Source organism: Acanthaster planci, linkage group LG10, assembly GCF_054643075.1.
Source record: "Acanthaster planci isolate LZ-2023a linkage group LG10, COTS_SCS, whole genome shotgun sequence".
NCBI classification, from domain to species: Eukaryota; Metazoa; Echinodermata; class Asteroidea; order Valvatida; family Acanthasteridae; genus Acanthaster; species Acanthaster planci.
Genome location: NC_141786.1, coordinates 14,526,948 through 14,546,278, shown reverse-complemented (window position 1 = coordinate 14,546,278; position 19,331 = coordinate 14,526,948). Strand labels below are relative to the sequence as shown.

Genomic DNA, 19,331 nt, shown 5'->3' with positions numbered 1-19,331 from the left:
GGAATATTGACCTCGTGTGATGATGACGTCATCAGAAGACAAGTCACGTGACATTAAAGGGGAACTCTTCAAACCATTGTACCTCGAAAAGTACATGTCCGATGCGGTTGAAACTGTGTGTGGCTGGAAAGGAAAATTGTTCTGATTTGATTCTGACCTAATCTGGTGACAAGTCACGTGATATTAAAGAAATACAATTCTTGTAATTGGTATCACATCCACTCGTGATGACGTTAACAGTCGAAGAAGTCGTATATGTTATCTTTAAGTAAGTATTATAATTTTTGAGCTATTGTGAGAAGCTCCACAAACTACAAAGCAAACTCTCAACTGTGAGAATAATATCACGTGACAAGTCATATTAGATTATCTTCTGAAGTGAAGTTTATGAATTGATTATAAATTAAATTTTAGGGTATATGTCACGTCCAGAGTATTAAATTGTTCATTTTTACTCTCTCGTAGTTTCTTAATTCCAGGGTTTTCCATCACAATTGCCAATACTTATTTTGTTGGTGAAACAGTCCCGAAACAGTTTTTTTTTCTTTTTTTTCTTTTTTTGTTATTGTTATTACCCGTTTCCAAGCGACTTTTTAAAAAATTACATGAGGAGCAAAAATGTAAACTTCAGGCATTAGGGAATCATTCTTCCCAAATTTATCGAACGTGATGGGACGATCCTATGTAAAATCCCCGTTGGCGGACCGCACGTGTGTTCCGGGAGTTCTCTGCGTGACCTTTTACTTTCAGGCTCTCATAGAGCATTTTTATAAAATACGGCACTGTTCCACATTGGCTAAGCTCCAAGCAGGCCATTGCATCATACTTTGTCGCTGATACATAATATGGATCTTTAGAGTGGAGGAAGACACGGTATTTTGGCCATAAATGACAGCCAAAGGGTCATAACTTTTAAAGTTCGTCCTTCCCTGGCTTCAGACGAACCGGACATGTCGTAAAGTACACTCCGCTTGAGAAAGGAGCTTTAGTCCTGGATGTGATCCGTATTACGTGCTCGTACGCACGCGTGAATGAGAGGGACATGTGGACGAGTCACCCTGCTAGGGGTCAGGCTTCAATGCACAGCAGCAGCCGGCCAATCATCCGAACATGAATCCCGGGAATAAGCCAGAAGTAGGTATTCGTAATTTTCAAGGGTTAATCCATGCAGAATTTCGAAAATATATTTATGTCTGGAAAAGAATTTCTTGTCACACGACGCCTTTTTGCTTCTTGCAGTTGTCATTTATCAGTCGTGTAGGCCTAGCTAGCCGGCAACATACAGGCCTACCTTGCATGTGGACGCGACGGCGTACCATGGGTATACATACATGTACATGTAGGTCTGTAGGGCCTATGTACTTACCCCACCAACGTGTTGCGGTGTAGCTAACATGTAGTCGCCAGGTCCCAAATTTGTCCTAATTTGACCTATTGTCAAGTCTCATTGGTTCTCACAGTAAGTGGCAAAATAAGGACCTGGAGACTACACTGTCAGTCACGCACAACAGGTCTAAACGTTATAGGCTACAATAGGCCTAGGAGGATGCGACTTGTGCATGACTACATGGCCAGTGCGGTGGTTCATAGTAAAGCTAGAGGTGTCGCTGAGATCTATTAAATAGGCCTATGATGACAGACTATTCTTGTACGCAACACCTAGCTTTTCCAACCTAGGCATCCACAAGGTTCGAAGTTTGTCACACATTATGGGACAATTCTAGGCACCCCATGTCACCTCTAGTTCTACTTACAATCTCTGTGGGTGAAAAGAACCCCAAGTGAATGCATTTCTGCTATGCAAAGCAGTGTAAAATTCTTTGTTGTCACTTGGCACTGACCAAGGTCATGCAAAGTCTCATCTGAGACTAGATTAACCCTAACAGTACCGGGCGTTGTTTGGCTTAGAGTACTCAGTACTACAAAGTGCTATGTAACACTCTGAGCGTGAAGGCCCTCGCGCTACAAATTACTATTTCTGGCTAGGTTTATTCCGTTGTTACTCGTACAGAGAACAATGAAACCATGCATTCATAGTGCCACAGCACTGTATGGTACATTGTCTTCTCTATTGTATTTTATGGCTTCAGAGAATAATAATGTCATGTCCTCTTACAAGCGACAGGGCTGAGTACTACATTTTACTACTAAGTAGTACTTTGTAGTGTTCGGGACTGTTAGGGTTAAAACAATAGAGTACTACTGCTCGGCCTAGCTGTAGTTCATGACCCTATGGCACTTGTACACATATTTCATCCACGCACGTGTACATGTGCATGTACCTCCAGAACTGTGGGGTCCGACGTCTGCTCATTCGTGGGAGAGGAGCGGACATCAGACCCCACATTTCTGGGGGTACTTGTACATTTACTTTCATGTACCTTCATGAATGCAAACTGGAAGTCTCAGTTCAGATTTTTCAATCCTTGGAAACAAACAGTGGGGCATATACTGGGAAAGAGTTCCATAAATACGTACATTACTTGACAACCTGTGCACAAACCCTGTGAGCCTAGTCTGAAAAATTTCAAGTGTTTTTCTAAATAAATGATTCAATATTTTCACTGCTAAATTTGACTTTTGGGGGAAAGTTTTGATGGCTTATAAACTGTTGCTTATAAACCATACAAATAAATGACGTCCTTATTTGCAACTCTTACCTTTAACTGTTTTGAATGGTTCACATCAAATCCAGAGTGATGCGCTATTTTAACTTTGTGCATTACTCTGTTTTTTAATACACAAATGCAAAACACAACTGCAACGTTTACTATAAATTCAAACCAGGTGCTTTATAGGCCCTGTAACATCTTAACCGCGCATCAAGTTTGCATGAACATAAATTAGTTATCATACTCACCCTTGTCGAACACAGATGCACTCACATGATGCTTAACGCTTTGTTGGCCGTTTTGCTGGTTCCTCCATGAAATGTTTGACCCAGAACACTGTTGGACTTGAAGTTTGATATGTAGGCACCTTGCAAGACATTAATTGCATGCCTACTTGCAGAACTCATGTCTCTGGAGGCCTTGACCTTTTTAAGGGTTTGATGGGTGTTTGAATGCATCCCTGTAACTAGCACACTGTACCACAAGCGTGCACGAACATGTACATTGAAGGGTCATATTAGCACATTGTCAACTTGGGCCAGTCCCACCATGCTCACCGTCACCAATGAAAACTTTGACCTCTTTTCGTACACTTTTCTGGTAGAAAAGTGTTCCAACTGATGTTTGATTTCTGGTTTCTAGGCACCATGCAATTGCTGTACGTACACACCTAGTTACTGTAAGTTGATAAGTTTGGCCAGAATGATGTACCTCGTGGCAACAGTTCACAATAATGAAATTCGTCTTGCAGGCTTCGATATTACATGTATAGGCTGAAGATAGGGCAGCCCTTTTTGTTTAATACAACTTGGATCTAAAGTGTGACTGGTCAAATGTTCCTCTTTCTTGGCCTAAACATTTGGTTTGTATTTCCTGACTTTTGTTGAAGAGATCCACCTTAAATATGGACTCCGCCTCCAAGCCTGACGATTCAGACGCTACATTAAGACGTCCAATGAATGCCTTCTTGCTATTCTGTAAGCGCCATCGCAGCATTGTGAAGAATGGCCACCCCTGGCTTGACAACCGATCCTGCACCAAGATGTTGGCTGACATGTGGGCAGTCTTGGACTGGGATGAAAAAACCAAATACCTTCAGCTGGCTAGAGAAGTAAGTCCGACTGGTCATCCCATGCCAATGGGATACCTTGTATACTGTGGTTGTGCTGTGTAATATCAGCAGTCACAGTCAGCATCAACAAGGAGTCAGCAAGCCTGAAATTCACCCCAGATCTTTAATTAAAGGAAGCATCCGTATGTTTTAAAAGAGCATGTACAGTACTTTTTTCAAAGATGGTTATAGGACTAAACTACCTGTGAAATTATTTTTTTCTGGCAAGTAGTTGTCTAAAGATACATGTACAGTTGTGGAAAATCACTGCCAATAGAAGAGTGCGCAAGGGAGTATAAGCTTATTAGTTTAACCCTAAAGTGGGAGGGGTTAGAATATGCACCCCCACAAACTTTTACCGATCGATATCACCACAGTGCATGTTTTTCAGGTCCTTAGAGGAGGTTTTTTAGAGGAACTCTTTGTAGTCATTTTGACACCAAATTTGTGAAGAGCAAACATACTGTTCTCAAGCAAAAAAATCGAGTGTGGCACGGCAGAGTTCTTGAGGGGGTGGAATCCCCCCCCCGCCAATGTGAGATGGGCCAAACTAACTTGTCTCTTTGACAATTAATTCATTGGTTCAGTGTTACATCACAAGGTTCATTTGACTGAACTTGAGATTTTGTCCCTGATGCTGAATGCTGATGGAACTCAAAGTGTAACTCATGAACTTTTGATCCGAAATCAAAATCCTTGAATATTGTGTATATTTCTTTGAGTATACAGTATTCACTGAGCTAACACTTGAGGTTCATTCTTTGGCACCCTCCTTTATTTATTTATTTTTTATGAGTTATTTTGGCCTCAGACTAACCTAATGCACCAATGCTAAATGATGGACTGTACCACAATGGCTGGTGCCTGATGGTCTGACAATGCTAAATGATGGACTGTACCACAATGGCTGGTGCCTGATGGTCTGACGATGCTAAATGATGGTCTGACATTTGACCTTCCCCATTCCCCCCCCACCTCCACTTTGAAAATCATAGCTTGAAAATTGATCCGATGTACTCATTGAAGTAATGTTAACTTTGATTTTAGGATGTTTCCCTGAATGGGAACCACCTTTGACATTTCAACACAATAGTACATGTATATGAGGTAACGCCATTTGTAAGTGGTTCATGAGAGCGACCGAATGGTTACTGATGAAGTCGACAAAGACTCTTTGAGTTGTTTTAGAATGTATCAAAGCAATCCGACACTGTTCAAAATAATAATACAGGTATCATCTTGTCATAAAAGTAAACAACAAAGACAAACTTTATCAAGTTTGGATGAAATCCTAGTGTTTTAGTCGCCTATAAATATTCTATATGACAAACTTCTGACACTTGACAGATTTCTTGAGAAAGATCCAAGTCTTTATTCAAATACATGTATATGTGTATTAAGGAACAGTGAGTTGCATTTAATTCTGCAATTAATTCTGCAGTGAACTGGTGACATAAAACCAAAACCATTTGCGACGAAACTTAATTTCAATAATAATGTTAAATTATCTACGCACATTTTTTGAAGATAGTTTGCTGATTAACTTACATAGTACATGTACATATGAAACATTTTCATGCAATTAAGGAAGCATCTCAATGTTATACACGTGTAATAATTCAGTTAATCTAGGTGACTGAGGTTGTGAAAGCCACAAATGTTTCTCAGTTAGTATTTCACCCTGTACCTTCACTTTTTACTGAATACAGTGCAAGCTGGCATTCATGAAGGCACATCCTAATTATAAATGGTGTGGCTCCAGTAAGCAGAATGCCAAAGGTAGCAGCCCTACAATGCGAACGCGGAACCGCTCACCAAGCAAGCACGTGCACAAGCCAGGCAGTGGAGTCTGGTCGCCAGACAGCTGGTCACAGCACAAAGCTCCGTCATCTTCAAGTCAGATTTCCGCCGGGAAACTTGCTGGTAGGAAACTGGACAAAAGTTATACACTTGTTTTGACAACTGACCAATCAACTCTAAGTGTACCGACAGTTCACTGCAAATAAAACTTTGCTGTGTGTCTCATTATGGAGTATGCTGTGCACTGGCTGTTATGTAAACAACATATACATCCATTCCTAGGCCATTGTTAACCTAGGTCATTCCATGAGGTTGGGGCACAATTTGTGACAGTGTCCATTGTTATGTGGGTTCCGTAAAATGAACAGCTATTTCCCTGCAGGTGGAGTCCAAATTGACATTGTTATACATCTTAGAAGGCTGAATACAGAGGTGTGTATTTTTTTACAGAGTAAATGACCCCCTCTACAGGTCATGACAGGTGGTACAAGTTGCCCTTGTACCAACTGACACTGTCACAATTTGTGCCCTAACGTCATGGAATGACCCACCTACAAGTATACATAACATCCCCAACAGTTCCAAATCCTCCGATTTCAGTGTGATCTTACATACACCCAAGGGAGTTAGCATTAAATGTAACAGTGGTTCAAAGGTGTGACCAGGAAAATCTGCAATAGAGATCACATGTCCAGTGAGCATATTGGAAAACATGGTTTTATAGCCTTCAAAGAATTAATACACTTTGATTATGAACTTTATGCAACTCAACATATGATTAGAAATTTATAAGCATGCCGCACTTGCTGTTCAGTCAAGCAAAAGTAATTTCTGGCCACTGGGGTTCTGGCACTTTCATGGTTACGCAATCTCTGTCGGGAAATTACATTGGCTGATAAAAGATGCTGGGAATCCTGGTGAATAAGAATTCATGGTGTGATCACCAGATGCTCAAGGCCTGCTATTATATGGTACTTACATGTACCTGTATTCGATAACTGATAGATCAATCAGTTGCCTGAATATTCGGTTGCATATTCTTGTGTTCAGTGGTATCACTACCAACTTACTGCAAATTATTAAGGCTTTCTTCATGAAGGAGCAAGAGAACAAACAAAACTTCATCAACCCAAACTATCGAACGTTCAACATGGCCAACTGTTTCTTTAAAAGTGGGATGTCCACAATGAGGGGCCTACTTGCTTGAAGGGTATAAATGAATAACTTGTAGGCCAATATAATCATGCATAGTGTTGACAGTGACTGGTTTATCCTCCCACATGCATGCAGATCCATGTGATATGGGAGGATTGAGTTTATTACTACTCGCTGGTGAGCAGACAATGAGTAAATCAACCCCTGTGAGTCAGCCAGAAGCCAAGACATCTCCATCACCTCAGTCCCCCAAGTCCAAGCTCTTTGAGTTTGCCGAGGTGAGTCATACAGATTGTGCCTCCCAATGCCCAAGCAATACTGTTGCACTCCGTCCTTAAAACTTGGTCCAAGTTTCCACGGAATGTGCATGATAAAAGTTGTAACCCTCTTGAAGAAGCATCATATATGTTGAACTAATCTGTCCTTCAGCCATAGTCAAACAACTGACTGTTAAAATGTCTACATTTAAATGGAAGATCTTAAGTTACAATTTTTTGGATTGAGATTAAAAGTTACAGCAGTTCTCAACAAGGTCCGTCATATCAGCCAACCTGTTGAATTCAACCATTGATAATTTGTTAGGATTATGATGTTGACTGTTGTATATTAGCCTTAACAGGGCGTTGTTGCTCGGTATTAATGCACACATTCCATTGCTGGTACCAGAGTGTGCAGACCTATGTATTGTTTCCAATTACAGATGTGCTCAGATCAACTTGACCTTGAGTGCAAGCCCACACAACCAACCTCCCATGATGAACCTCCACCTCTCTACAAGAATGACTACAATGCCAACTTTACATTGATTGATGAGACAAGCTGCAAGAAAGTAACAGGTGGCAAACTGGAAACATTTGGTGGAGAGAACCAGACAGTTCATCCACCAAACAGAGCTACATCATGTGCTACAGATCCCATCAGTCATGAGCAGAAAATGAATGTATTTTGCACAGGGGAAACAACAGATAATGACTGGATACAGTCACCTGCTAAGGACACACCTGTCACTAATGGGAGTAAAAACCCACCAAGATTAACAAAGAATGTGGAAGTGGAACCGTGGTACAGTTCTTGCCAGCAATCTGATAAGTTCAGTACCCTTGGGTCCACAGTGCCATGTAGCACTGACGAAGATCATTGTGATGATGTATTAGACTTGCCATCAAGCAGTGATGGAGGGGACTGGATGGAAGAACAAGGCATAAGAAGGACTTCTTCAAGATCCTGCAAGGGACGCCTCTACAGAGAATTTGTCATGGAAGGTACATGTAAGCCTTGGGTCAAGTACTAGTGATGTATGTTTAGTGCCTTGATTCACAGCCTTGGCCTTAAGACTAGGTGTTAAAGCCTTGGCCTCAGCCTTTTTTTATTTGCAAAAGCTTGTGTCTTGACCTTGAGCATTCAATTTCATGCTCTTTTAGGGCATTGCTTTTCACGACCCATCATTGTTTACATTTTCTAGGTAAATTTGGAAGTTTGTTGGTCTGCAGATATACTACTAAAGTTCAGCTTTCAGCTGTCTCAGTACCTGATTCGTGTTTTGTCATGAGGGAGGGAAAACACCCTACATTTGTGCACTTTGACATTGTGTTACCATGATGGACCATGTGTCTTTTGCTACGAGCAATTTGTTATGATGTGACATGCTATATGCGAGTTGTAATGCTGTACCAGAGGGCTTTTGTCTTTAGGATTAAGCCTTGGCCTTAGCCTTGAGGCTAGAGGGCCAAAGCCCAGGCCTTGGCCTTGAGGCTGAAGGGCCCAGGCCTTGGTCTTGAGGCTAGAGGGCCAAAACCCAGGCCTTGGCCTTGACGATCAAAGCAAAGTGTCAAACATATCAGCATAAGAGGGATTCTAGAGAATATTGCTGCAATTGTCAAGCATTTAAACAATGCATTTTTCTTAAACTTGTTAATAAAAAAGTGGGATGTGTTTTAAACCACAGCCACCGTCAATTACAACCCTCCCTCTCCCCAGATCCTTCAAAAAGTTTACAGAATACTATAGGATAGAGGAAGGTAGACCCTAGCCAATTTTGTTGAGCATGGGGTGTGATGATACACCTTGAAAGTTTCCACATCTAGAATATTTTTAATAACATTTTGCCCTTACACTGTATACTCGGTGTTTGTCTGAGAGCTTGCCAAAAAAATTTACTAGCTTACTAGGGTGGAACTTAAGCCCATGACCTGTGCAGATACACAAGTAAGCAGGATGTCATGGGTTGACATCAGTCAACTGGCCAGTCCAAGTCAGATTATTACAAGATGTATATTCCGTCAGGGAGATGTTGTGTTTTTAATAACGGGTTTTCACTTTTTTTCACAAGCTTTTGAACAAACACCAAGCGTACAGTGCAATTAATATCCGTCGATGTAAGAGCAAAACCTGTTATTACAAATTAAAATTTCCCCGACACAAAGTACATCTTTTAACTAAGAATGTTGAACTCTGCCTTAGGATGGTGATGTGTATCATATGCACAAAGTGAAAGATCTTTTTTCATATGTAGGCATGTTGGAGTCCCTGCAGAGACCGGAGCGGCCATTCAACTGCAAGAAGTCATGGAAGCAGCCAGACGGAAGCAGCCTAAGTGATGGCGATGATGTCGTCTTTGAGCCCAACCCTGACAAACCGAGGCGTGGTAGCCGAAGAAAGATCCGCAAGAGAACCGTCAGTGGCTGTGGCTCACTGCCCAACTCACTGGATTAGTGAGTGTCTCTTTCTGGTGCTACCCTTGTATGTAATACATCAAAAAAGAGCCATTGTGATTATGGCAGCATAGTGAGGTCCAGATATAAACAAAGGCAGTTCTTATACTGAACATGGGTTTCTTAACATTGCCCTCTCATTCCGTCTACATTGTAAATTTTGTGTTGAAGCATTTCAAAAGTCGAGTTTCTGTTAAATTTCACTTTCTTCCCCCAAAAAGGAAAAGAAAGATATTTCTAACCGTGGTCTTTTTGAATTGCAGTGACTATGGTGAGATTGATGTGGAGGCTCGCCTTGCTTGCCTTCCCCAATACTCACCTGATCAGTTCAAACCTAAGGGAAAATGCCATCGTCTCAAGAAATCCACCTGTCTCTACAAGAATGCCACATTCATCAAGAAAGAAGGCAAATCTTCCCCCAGACGTGCATCCAAAGGTAGGTAGGAACCATTAGAAATAGTATGCAGATGGGATACTTATGCTGCCAAGATAAATTGGGTGGTTAAATCACAGCTTCATGTTGTAGACTTGACTCAAGTCAGACTTGTGTTGTTATTCCCAACCAGCCATCCCTTCACTGTACACAGTACAAGGTCATCACGCTCAGCCGCTCGCCTTTCCGTGATATTCAGTGTTAATGTCAAAGCACCAACATTTGTACATGTACAACGTGTGTCACCAGCTGCAGTCATTGAGTCTGACTTGACGGATAAGCCAATCAGACCCCCATCAATCATATGTAGTTATTTATAATTGCAAATGAATGACATAATCTTCCATAATGTGTACAGAATTTTGACCAATCAGAGTAGTAAGACTTGTAGACTTGTTCAGTATAATGCAGGTATGAACGATGTAATAACAAGTCCGGCAATTTGATTGGCTGCTACCTGTTTGGATAGATGAGGTGAATCACTCTGTACAAACGGTTGGCAGGTTCGTCAAGTCAGGATTTCTCAACTCATAGTAATAAATGGACACAAGAGGGCGCCAAGGAAATAAAGGTAGCTGCACAGCCCCCCATCCAAAGCATAAACGCAGACATCACAGAGATCCAGGCTTGAGTCAAGTCAACTTCGTATGATTATTTCATCCCGATACAGACTCGCGATGCTCGCGATACAGACATAGCTTTTTTGAATAACTGCAGAATCGTTGATATAACCACCCAGGTTTCCTGAGCCGCATATGTAGCCCACATTCGCACCATTTCTAATGGTCACTGTTGATGCACTCGGGATATGCTTCCATACAGTTAGCCCCGTAGGGGTCTCTATTTATCTCTTTTACAATATGGAAATTGGCTTTTTCACAAAGAGCCTTGTTGGTCCCGAGGACAACTTGTCTAGCAAGGTTGGTGTAGTGGTTCTTTTTTCATCTTCCACCTCTGGTCTGGGTTTGAATCCCACCTAGGTCAGCATTTCAGTCCCTTCCTGACTCAATGGGTTTCCCTGGAATATTCATTTGGGGATTTCCTCCCACCCTAAAACTGAACATCTCTTCGTCATCTTCTTATTTATCACTTCATCCTGTGATTGGCGCTAAATGCGCTGTTGGAAGAACAGGCAGGAATACAAAATTTTTAAATCATATGCGATAGACCAATGTACTTACATGTAGTTTTAGATGTAAAATGTTTCATATTCCCCACACGGAAATGAAGATTGCGGCCACCAACATGTACAAGTACATGTTTTTTCTGGTCCCAGTACCTCCAAAACCTTTGACAGAGATTTTTTCAAAAGTAAACAAATGAGTGTATCCTTCAAATATTCTTTATTTTTAAAAGTAGTTTTGTGTTTTGATATCAGTGACAATTTTGAAATGTTTTGCACCGTTCAATGAGCCCCTCGCTGGGCCAAGAGAGGGCATAAATTTTCATAGCATTGCAGGCTCCTTTGATGGGAACTGCATGTCGCTGGTTCACAAACTACACATACATGTACTATCAAATACACATGACAGTCATGTGGCTACTAACAAAATGAACATGGCCCACCAACATGGCTCTTTTCAACCATTGAAAGGATATTTCTGCTCAAGACAGATAACTCTTAAACTCAACAGGTTGGCAAATGCGGATCTGGACACGTATGCTTTATATGCGTGGCCGGGGTCTCCGAACTAGGACAAAGGGAACAGGGCCTTGTAACAAAAGACCGTACTCGGAACAAAAGACCAGGCTGCTGGGAATTACCAACATTTTTTCACTCTTAAATTGGAGATAATCCAGCCTTGTTTTGAAACAGTATACCACAGTTTGGGGCATTTAGAGCGAGCGGATTTCCACAGGGAACAAAAGCGCTCCACCACCACCACAGCAATGAGCCACACAGCACTGCTGCACGCTAATCTGGCCCCTATTGAAAAGAGGTCAGCAGCACACTGAGCCAGGTTCATGAACAAAAGAAAGTTATATAACACCGCACAATCTGGGCTCTTTTTACAAGGCTGCAGGCCTGGCTGAGATACTCAGGCATCAATAGATTGTGTCTGTCAGGCTAGAGGGGCCACCAAACAGACCTTCATATGTTTGTAAGTGTCTAGTAAATGAAGATAGGAACTTTTTAAAGAATTTGAAAAACAGAAAAAAATGATAAATATCCCTGCCCAGCGTCATCAACATTGATAACTGCCCCAACAGGAAGTGGTTAACCACTTCGTGCTGGGGCATTTTTCAATGTTGAGGATGCTGGGCCGGCATGACTATCATTTTTTCCGTTTTCAAAATCCTTCAACAATTCACCATTCCATTTAACAGTCGTTTATAGCCACACGGAGTAATCTTCAGGCACTACTCTAAGTTGACAGGTGACCTTCATTGACGCCCGAATATTTCAGCCAGGCCTGCAGCCTTGTAAACAGAGCCCAGACTGTGCGGTGTTATACAACTGTCTTTTGTTCACGAACCTGGCTCAGTGCACTGCTGACCTCTTTTCAATAGGGGCCAGATTAGCATGCAGCGGTGCTGTGTGACTCATCGCTGCGGTGGTGGAGAGCTTTTGTCCCCGGTGGTAATCCGCTTGCTCTAAATACCCCAAACCCTGGTATACGGTTTCAAAATAACACTGGATTATCACCACTTTTGAGAGTGAAAAATGCCGGTAATGCCCAGCAGCCTGGTCTTTTGTTCGGAGTACGGTCTTTTGTTACAGGGCCCTGTTTCCTTTGTCCGAGTTCGGAGACCCCGGCCACACATATAAACCATACGGCTCCGATTTCGGAGTCCCCGGCTGGTAGTGGTTAAGGTTATAAATTTGCACGAAAAGTTCATCACTGGGATCCTTTTAACACAAATATTGAATCAACATGTAAGCTTGCAACATGCACAAAAAACTGGACATGCCACTTCACCTAAACCACCGTCAGTCAGACACCAGACAAGGTGTCCCAGGTCTCTTGCTTAAGATTTCCAACTTACTGGTTGCATTTGTATGGGCTAATTCCCCTGCCTTAAAACTAATTTGATACAAAAGCTCATTTAGTGCTAATATTTATTCTTACGTGGTTAACACTCGGATGTGAAACCTTTGTGTTGAGAACAAGAGCATCAGTCACTGAGTGAACTTTCAGTACACTTGAACTGTTTCAAAAATGTTAGTTTAGCTTACTTATACATGTAATTTATGCACAAAGCCGTTAATCTACACATGGTGTGCTGAAATGTGGCACCACTACAACAGCGCCCTCAGCTGTCAGGCACCCTATGGGGCATTTCAATTAAAAAGGGAACTTTCAAAATATCTTAATCAGCAGTGAAAAACAAATCTTGCATTAACCAATGACATGTTGAAATTTGTTTGGGCACTTTTTGATATTCAAACAGCTGTAACTACACAGATTTTCTAATATGACATAAATATTATAAGTATGCATTTCAAGGAGTACATTGACAAGGCACTATGTGAGTCTATTTACTTGTGTTTAAAACTACCGTATACTTCATTTTTACCAGAGCAATCGTCAGGCTTCTGTAGTTCAAGGCGGGATCAATTAGCTGGAAGCCGCAAGCGCAAGGCCCCCAAATCCAGTATTCTACACCTGACTTTGTCAGACAGGGACCGTTCATGTCAAGGTACTACTTGGATTTACCTCTGTCTTCAGCAATCCAACTTGCCCCAAACCTTGTCATCTCGTTGCTCTCTGCTACCCCTTAATGAAACCATTAACATTCCGGGTAGGGACATATTCCTGCCCCTATCAGTATTTTGGATAGACTGACTGATCCATGGCAAGCTCCCTCTCCTCTTTTGATATGCTCTCCACGTAGACTTTTCTGTAGTAACCACACCGTGAAGGATTTCTAAGATTTTCTGAAGGAACGAGGTCCTTCAGCACTAAAACAATGACCCTGAATTTCTTGACGAGAGCTATTTAACTGATTGAGGATAGAACGTAGAAGCAAAGCGTTTGATAATTCATCATTCTCAATGACTTTAATCTGTCATTTGTGAAGGCCACTTTTTGTGCACAGTCAGTCACTTGTCTTTATTTCTGCCACTTTCAAATCAAGAAATGAGAGAATAATACAAAATTGGTGTCAAAAGATGTACATGATGTTTGTTAAAAACTCCATGATGCTGATATTGAAAAATGGATGCCATGTCCCTTATATGAGGGTGAGACAAGTTAGTGTTGGATACCTAAGACACACCACAGCATTTCTGCCACCTCCTGTAAGTATTAGAAGTAGACCATGTTAGACCTGCACTGCATGCAGTGCTTAAATAGTGCTTGCTGGGTGAATCACACCTGAGAGGCGCCACTCACTAGCACAGCAAGAGGGCAGTGTCTGAGCCAAGTTTCATGACTTCTATCCGTTTGCAGTCAGTGTTTCTGTTCCACCTTGTTCAGTCTCAGCAGGTATCTGCAGCAATCTTGGTCAATTTGTCATCAGCAATCATCAGCAGATCAGAGAGAGGGGAGTTTCATCATGCAAATCCTCGTCAGATGTCAGCAAGCAGCCATCACAGATACAGACAACTCGGAATAAGGCCAGCAGTGGAGAAAGTGTCAGTGTATCAGGGATTGAAACCTCAGCATATGTAAGGTGAATGCCATTTAAACCACTTCACACTGGAGGGCATGCTAACAGACACTTTAGGGATTTCCTGGCATAACAGACAATTATTACATCTCAAGAAATACTCCATTCACTACCAAATGATGTCTTAACGTGTTCCGTGCTTGAGTAATTTCTATCGTCTTTGTACACACAAACCAGCTCCAACTAGTCCGTGGAGGTTTAGGGTGTGTGGGGCCCTCAAGCATTCAAATGCCACAACTATGCTAACTACATGTCTGGCAAGGCATAGCACATGCCCATAGAAATCGCATTACTGATGGGCAATGCCAAGTACATAGGACTTGGCTTGTAATTCCTTTGCCATGTGGACCACTGAGGAGGCAGATTTGACGGAGTTTCTAAATGTTACCTTTGCTCTTTCCTCACACAGCCCAGTGATAGTAGATTCCCATCATCTGCCAAGAACCACCAGCCATGTCATCACAGCTGCTTCCTCAATGCATCGATCAGTACTCACCGTATCCTAGTAACAGTCATTGTGTGCTTAAATCACAGATCTCATCTGGTGAATTGATTGCATAAAGGCATGATGTGTTGTATTCATGTACATGTATACCTACTGCAATAATGCGCTTGAGCCATGTCACGTAAGAATAGGTCTTGCTTTTGAGTCAAGTGAGGGTGTTGTAAGGGTGTAGGTTTAAAGAATATTAAAGACTAGTTGCTCAGTGTCAACATCTCATCTTACTTCTGTAACCTTACATTTACATGTACATCTGTTTGTTTTCCCAGTTGCATCATTATAGCGCCCTCTTTTGTCCAAAAGTGTAAGGCCTTGCTGTTGAGATCCTGGATTTGGATCTGAATTCCGAATTCTAAATCCTCATTGTAAGAAATCATTGAACTTTGCTTTACCTGATTCCTTTCCCATGTCATTCAATGCCTGACACATCAAAATGTGTCTTAAGCACCTTGATCTTGGAGTGTACGATGTCGCTGGTTCTCATTGATGACACTGCAAAGCAGACCCCCCCCCTCCCCAGCGTTTGGCTTATGTTTATAGATTCTGTATATAGCTTTTATGTAGTCAAAGTCTATTCCTTTTTTTCATGTGTCCCTTCAAGCTTGCCAGGTATTTTAATTAATTTAAAAGGAGATGCCTGTATATCTGCATATGAACTGTAAAAGATGACAATGTAAGACAGCACATGTACAGATGAATAATTAACCATGACATTTATACACATCTATTTTAGAGATGTGGGGTAAGAATGTTGTAGCGAGTGTGAGATACTCAGTACCTGTTCTTTTTTACTTTTTGTCCCGTTGTTAAATTACCCACAACCTCTCTGCAGATGGCTCAAGTTTGTTGGAGGAAGTACAGATGTGGCGAAGCATTCTACATTGCCTAAAGGAATTTCCTATCTGCATTCTAGGTGCACATGTCATGTGCACATGGTAGTGTTGACCTGCATTACTGTTCAAACAAAACTCTATCCAGTGACCGCTCAAGAAAAATGTTACTGAATTAATCGGCCCTGTGAGGGCAGCAGTGAGCAGAGTGAGTGTCTTCATGTTGCGGGGGAATCAGGTGCATAGCAACAGTGGCTGTCAGTATAGGGCACTTGTGAAGTGCATACGGGGCATTTGAAATTCTTGTGCCATACTGGATGAACACGTGGAATGCAGATAACCAACATGCACATGTTCATGAGCAGGATTTTTACCAGGAGCCAAACTAGTAAACCTTTGAAGACCATCACATACAAGACCCCTTTATAAAACCATCATGAGATCAACACACTTCAGTCTTCATTTAAGGCACGAGTTATTCAAATGAACTGCAACACAAACATTGCTTTGTGGTTGTTACCCTTTAACTTGTGACTGGTCTTGTGTCTGGTCTTACGTTTTGTCTTGTGACTGGTCTTATGTCTGGTCTTGTGACTGGTCTTGCGACTGGTCTTGTGTCTGGTCTTGTGACTGGTCTTGTGACTGGTCTTATGTCTGGTCTTGTGACTGGTCTTATGTGTGGTCTTGTGACTGGCCTTGTGACTGGTCTTTTGTCTGGTCTTGTGACTGGTCTTGTGACTGGTCTTGTGTCTGGTCTTGTGACTGGTCTTGTGACCGGTCTTATGTTTTGTCTCATGTCTGGTCTTGTGACTTGTGCATAAAATTGAATCACTTCTTCACTGCATGTGGTCAAAGAGAGAACTTGTCTTTACTATTTTTATTGTTGGCCAGGGTCTGTTTCATTCAGTGTTTGAACCTGTTGATATTTCATCGTAAAGTTTTTCTCAATTGCTCTGCACTTGCAATCGAGAGCGGGATTGTACGCCCTTCACGTTTATTACATGTACATGCTGGTCACATTGTGATGGTCACATTGTGACCATTGTGTGAATTCGTTCCAATGAAGCACATCTATGTAGTTGCACACATGCTCGGTAGAATTGCCACTTTTAGCTTTGTGACCCTGTTTGGTTCAAAATGTAAAACTTCAAGTTCACATTCGTCAGGTTCCGGCAAAGTGCATTCGTAGGCACAGTCAAGACATACATTGATATGTGTTTACACGTAAACAATGGACGAGAAAATACAGCTTATCAGAAGATTATGTGTGGATGTAATGGTTTTCATTAGGAATTAAACTTTTCATCTGGAAAAACGTAAGGTTAGTGAATGCATGGTACAAACTACATTATTTGAACTGCATTTAGAACTGTGGAACGTTACTACATTGTTATTTTCAATAAGACAACTAAATTTTATGTGCAGCAGCCAGGGTTATATTTAAGTGTTCTTGGGCCTAGGAGTTAATTTCTAGCATGTGCTGTGTACAAAAATGTGCTAAGTGCAGAAGGCACTTCCTCAGCAAATTTGCCTACTGTAATGTTAGCATTTTTATGGCTGGCAACTATCTGGTATTCGTGTGACTTGGCTAAACGTGTTTTGTGTGTTTAGCAGCTGAATGCAAGGGCGTGTTATCAGAGGAGGATTTGAAATGTAATGGCTGGGGAATCCCCAAAGAGGATCCCGCAATGGACCTCCCCAGGCTTTTGTCATTTCACAAAGGGGACTCTAGTCTCCTTATAAACCCAATGAATGAAAAATATAGCTCGCTTATGTTGAACTGGTACGTTATAAAGGAAACTAGTTTTGGGCCGAATGATTTGTTACTACAAGCAGGATAGTCTGCGTGGACTTTTATATCGAGTTCTATTACGAGAGAGTAAGTGTGAATTTCTGTATGCATTCAGAATGCATTTATTCAAAATTGCACTGTAATTCACGGTCATTAGTGTTCAAACGTAAATTTTTCATAAATATATGTTGGAATTACAATGTACTTCCCGAAAATGTTATTCCTTTGATTAATAATATGTTATGGTAATGGTCTTTATTATGAAAAGCTGCATGTGAGTATGCACAGGATCAGAGGTTTTCCCTCAAATTCCAGTCATTTCATTCTTTCGTTTTTCCATTTCATTGACGAATAGAAACATTTCGTTCGTTGTCGTTTTGTATTGACGTCTGTTATTGCGCGATGTCCAAATTTTTCATGTATTTTTTGTTCTCTCAACACAGCATTAAAGTGAACCTGTGCTGTTGAGGCATGACACCAGAAGTTTCAATTTGGCATTCACCAAACTTGTAGTTAGGAAATTAGAGCGTACATGTATATTTTAAAAGTTCCCGTTAGCAGGAAAGTATACCAATCCTCATGCGTAATAGACAATCCCAAAACTATTTGTAATACCAGGGTATCGTTTTGTTTCATTGCTTTGATTGTCAAGCGGAAGTATCAAAACAGTATGTCATACACTTACGCTTTTAAACTTCAATTGTTTTTATTGACAGATTCTGTAAAATTAAGACTGGTCAGATTGATATTTTTGTAAGAGGAATGTATGACCGTTGTCACTAGTTTTCAACTTTGGGACTGGGTAGCCCACATTACAAATTACTCAGTAGCCTCCCGGACGGTAAAAAAGAAAGGTTTTGAACGTTTTTGTTGAGAACTTTTAAATTCAAAAACATATATCCATTTCAGTTGTGTTCTCAGCACTGACATCAGAGATTTGCTAACAGTAGTAATTTTATAAAAGTTTTTAATTTCCGAAGATGAGATTGGATATACATGTATTTGCTTGGCTCTCTCCAGGGTTGACAGGGGGTGTTCTTTTGTCTTTTTTGTGCTTTTTTGTCTTGTTTTGATTTTCGATGGGCTCCTTTTGCTATTTCTCCAAGTACCGATGTTTTACCGGGAAGCCAGTTCCCGTACTTCCCTTAAATACACATCCCTTATACCCATGTACCCTCTAAATACAACAGAGAGAAAAACTCACTTTCTGACAAGAGTTATACCCTTATAAAAACCACTCGAAAAGACTGAAACCACTCGGTAAAGAGTTGATAACTTCTCCAAAGAATGAAAATCACTCCAGAAGAAGAGCCATATATGGTACAACTCGAAAACGATGGACAGCTGTTTGGTATCAGAGTTTCCTTTGGTGACATTACTGAAATAATTACCGAAATTGACTCGATATTCTTTTTCATTTAATGGTCAGTAGATACCTTAAGTAGATATTTTCTAGTTGTACAATTGTATATGAATTTGTATTATCAAATAAGCAACTTAGTATTTTTTCTCATTAAAAAATGTATAGGCTTATCTGTGATCCTCTGAAAGACGGTCAGAAAGTTTCTTTTTGTTCTTTTTGTTGTTGGTCTCTTTGAAAGGGTGTCTTTAAAAATGAAACCAAGATTAAATAATCTGTTTCTTGCATTTGAGTAATTAATTTTGTAAATGGTGAACAATCTTCCAATGTGATGTCTTCTTTCGTATGAAACATAACTGAGCACAAAGTGATTTAATGGACATTGTCAGATATGGCTTTGCACCAAATGCA

General features: G+C 41.0%; 1 protein-coding gene across 2 annotated transcripts; it reads left to right on the top strand.

The window, feature by feature from the left end:
• Positions 1–853: 853 nt before the first annotated feature.
• On the top strand, positions 854–19,110 carry LOC110982057 (uncharacterized). Of its 2 annotated transcripts, none has more exons than XM_087142616.1 (10): positions 854–1,134; positions 3,502–3,723; positions 5,433–5,646; positions 6,814–6,956; positions 7,379–7,940; positions 9,191–9,389; positions 9,653–9,825; positions 13,345–13,464; positions 14,287–14,439; positions 14,846–19,110. In XM_087142616.1, exons 1-9 carry the CDS (start codon positions 1,111–1,113, stop codon positions 14,436–14,438), a joined length of 1,809 nt encoding a protein of 602 aa, XP_086998742.1. In that variant the 5' UTR covers positions 854–1,110; the 3' UTR covers position 14,439; positions 14,846–19,110. The 2 variants fall into 2 exon arrangements, with proteins under 2 accessions (XP_086998742.1, XP_022095890.2); XM_022240198.2 differs by having other exon boundaries at positions 857–1,134; positions 14,244–14,439.
• Positions 19,111–19,331: the final 221 nt, after the last annotated feature.